This window comes from Etheostoma spectabile, chromosome 19, assembly GCF_008692095.1.
Source record: "Etheostoma spectabile isolate EspeVRDwgs_2016 chromosome 19, UIUC_Espe_1.0, whole genome shotgun sequence".
Lineage (NCBI taxonomy): Eukaryota > Metazoa > Chordata > Actinopteri > Perciformes > Percidae > Etheostoma > Etheostoma spectabile.
In genome coordinates, this window is record NC_045751.1 from 2,926,428 (window position 1) to 2,928,148 (window position 1,721).

The 1,721-nt window shown below is 39.6% G+C and overlaps 1 protein-coding gene across 1 annotated transcript in view; it reads left to right on the plus strand.

The window, feature by feature from the left end:
• Window positions 1-1,721, plus strand: part of LOC116707102 (adhesion G protein-coupled receptor L3) — a gene marked incomplete in the record, with an annotated part of 258,534 nt that overhangs the window by 235,921 nt on the left and 20,892 nt on the right. The window contains 1 exon segment of the mRNA XM_032544265.1: window positions 1,669-1,721. Within this exon segment, the coding sequence (XP_032400156.1) occupies window positions 1,669-1,721 (53 nt within the window).

Genomic DNA, 1,721 nt, shown 5'->3' on the forward strand with positions numbered 1-1,721 from the left:
AACGACAGCCTGCAGCTCCCAACGCCCACCACGTCTTTAAATCTCTCCATGATCTGAAGGAGATGAAGAAGGAAAAAACAAACAATAGAACCTTCAGCATAATTTATAACCGTTCGGAGCATGTGCTTTGATGAGCTGCCAGAGTTCTGTTCACCGTTGTGCATCTTTTGTTTGCGCTTTATGCATCCATATGTTTTTCTGTGTTGCCTCCTCTCATCCATTGATATCAGTGACGGGGAGACATATCAAGTCCCAGGAACAACAAAGGACCAGTCGACGTTTGTCCCGTCACTTCTTATACAATGTTCTTTCTTGTCTGACTGCAAGTTCTTTGGTGACAAAAAGTAAAACATGTACGAACTTGTCTATTGTAGATGAGGTTTTTAGCAGAATTTTCAATTTGCTGGTTATATTGCTGTAATTATTGTTTTTCCTCCAAGAGAATGGGAGGACAATAACATTCATAATATCATGGATCCTTGTATATTGCTTTGTTTTGCTATGAAAATAGGTTTTATGGAAGAAAAGACACCTAACCTTTCATCAAGCATCATATTTTAAGGCAATGTGCCATATTTAGAGTGATATATATAGTATGTTGGTTATTCTATTGAACATTTTTTGTCTTCAGCACTTTTTACCACAGTCACTGTCTGAATCCTCAGTGGTGTGTTCCTCTAAGTGCCCCGTGCACTTCCATTTGACTTAAATGCTATTGAATTAAAGCCAATACTTAAAGCCACTTCCACCACCACCCCACCCCTGTCAGCCTGGATGACAACACGCCGTATGAACTGTAATTTTCCAGTGGCCAAAAATGGAGGCTTCTATCTGCTGCGGAGATTAAAAGATTAATAATTCAACCACAGGTCATGAATCATGTTTTTTCTTTTATTTTTTTTTTTTTTATCATCACTTCAAAGGAGCACTGCCACCTTCCACTGGCCCTGTTTCTTCTGGTCTGTATTTAATTTTACTCAGCGAAGAAGAATTGACTATCCCTACTGTTTTGATATGAAGTGTGAGGTCAGGAGAGCGTGTTATTTAATTATTGACATAATTACAGCAGTCCTAGCCGTTAACAAGTACATGTAGGACACTTTGAGTACTTGAGGACTGTGTGTGTCCATGTCTGTCAGGGTTAAGGTCAATCCAATTCCTTTGGAGTGATACAGCTAGGATTCAGTAGAGACCTAATCAAATCATCCATAAATTATCATCTGTAATGGTAATTTCCTACCTTAACCCAATAAATTGAAACAGAAGATAATTACAGTAAAGTCTGGTCACCCCAGCCTACACCTTTTTACAGTTTTAGATACATGCCACCACTGTTTTTTTTCTTTAACTTTGACGGTACACCTGTCTGGCAGAGAAAGCCCATCTTTATTGCTGTCACTGACACTGAAAGCACCCTTTTTCTCCAAATACCTACTGATGGCCATAATTCTTTAAAACCCTTGTGGCAATCTATGTTTTAAAGTGCCTATTCCTCTGTCACCCCAGCCTCCTACTTGATGTATATCTTCTAAGCATGAGTATAAAGCTACAACCTCTAATTTTTCTTCCTCTCTCTCGCTTTCTCTCCCCCTCCACCCTTACTTCCTTTACTCATACTTATCATCTCTCCCTTTCTCTTCATCTCTCACTCAATCTCTTTCATTGCAGTTGCTGGCTCCGCCTGGACACCTACTTCATTTGGAGTTTCATAGGACCAGCAA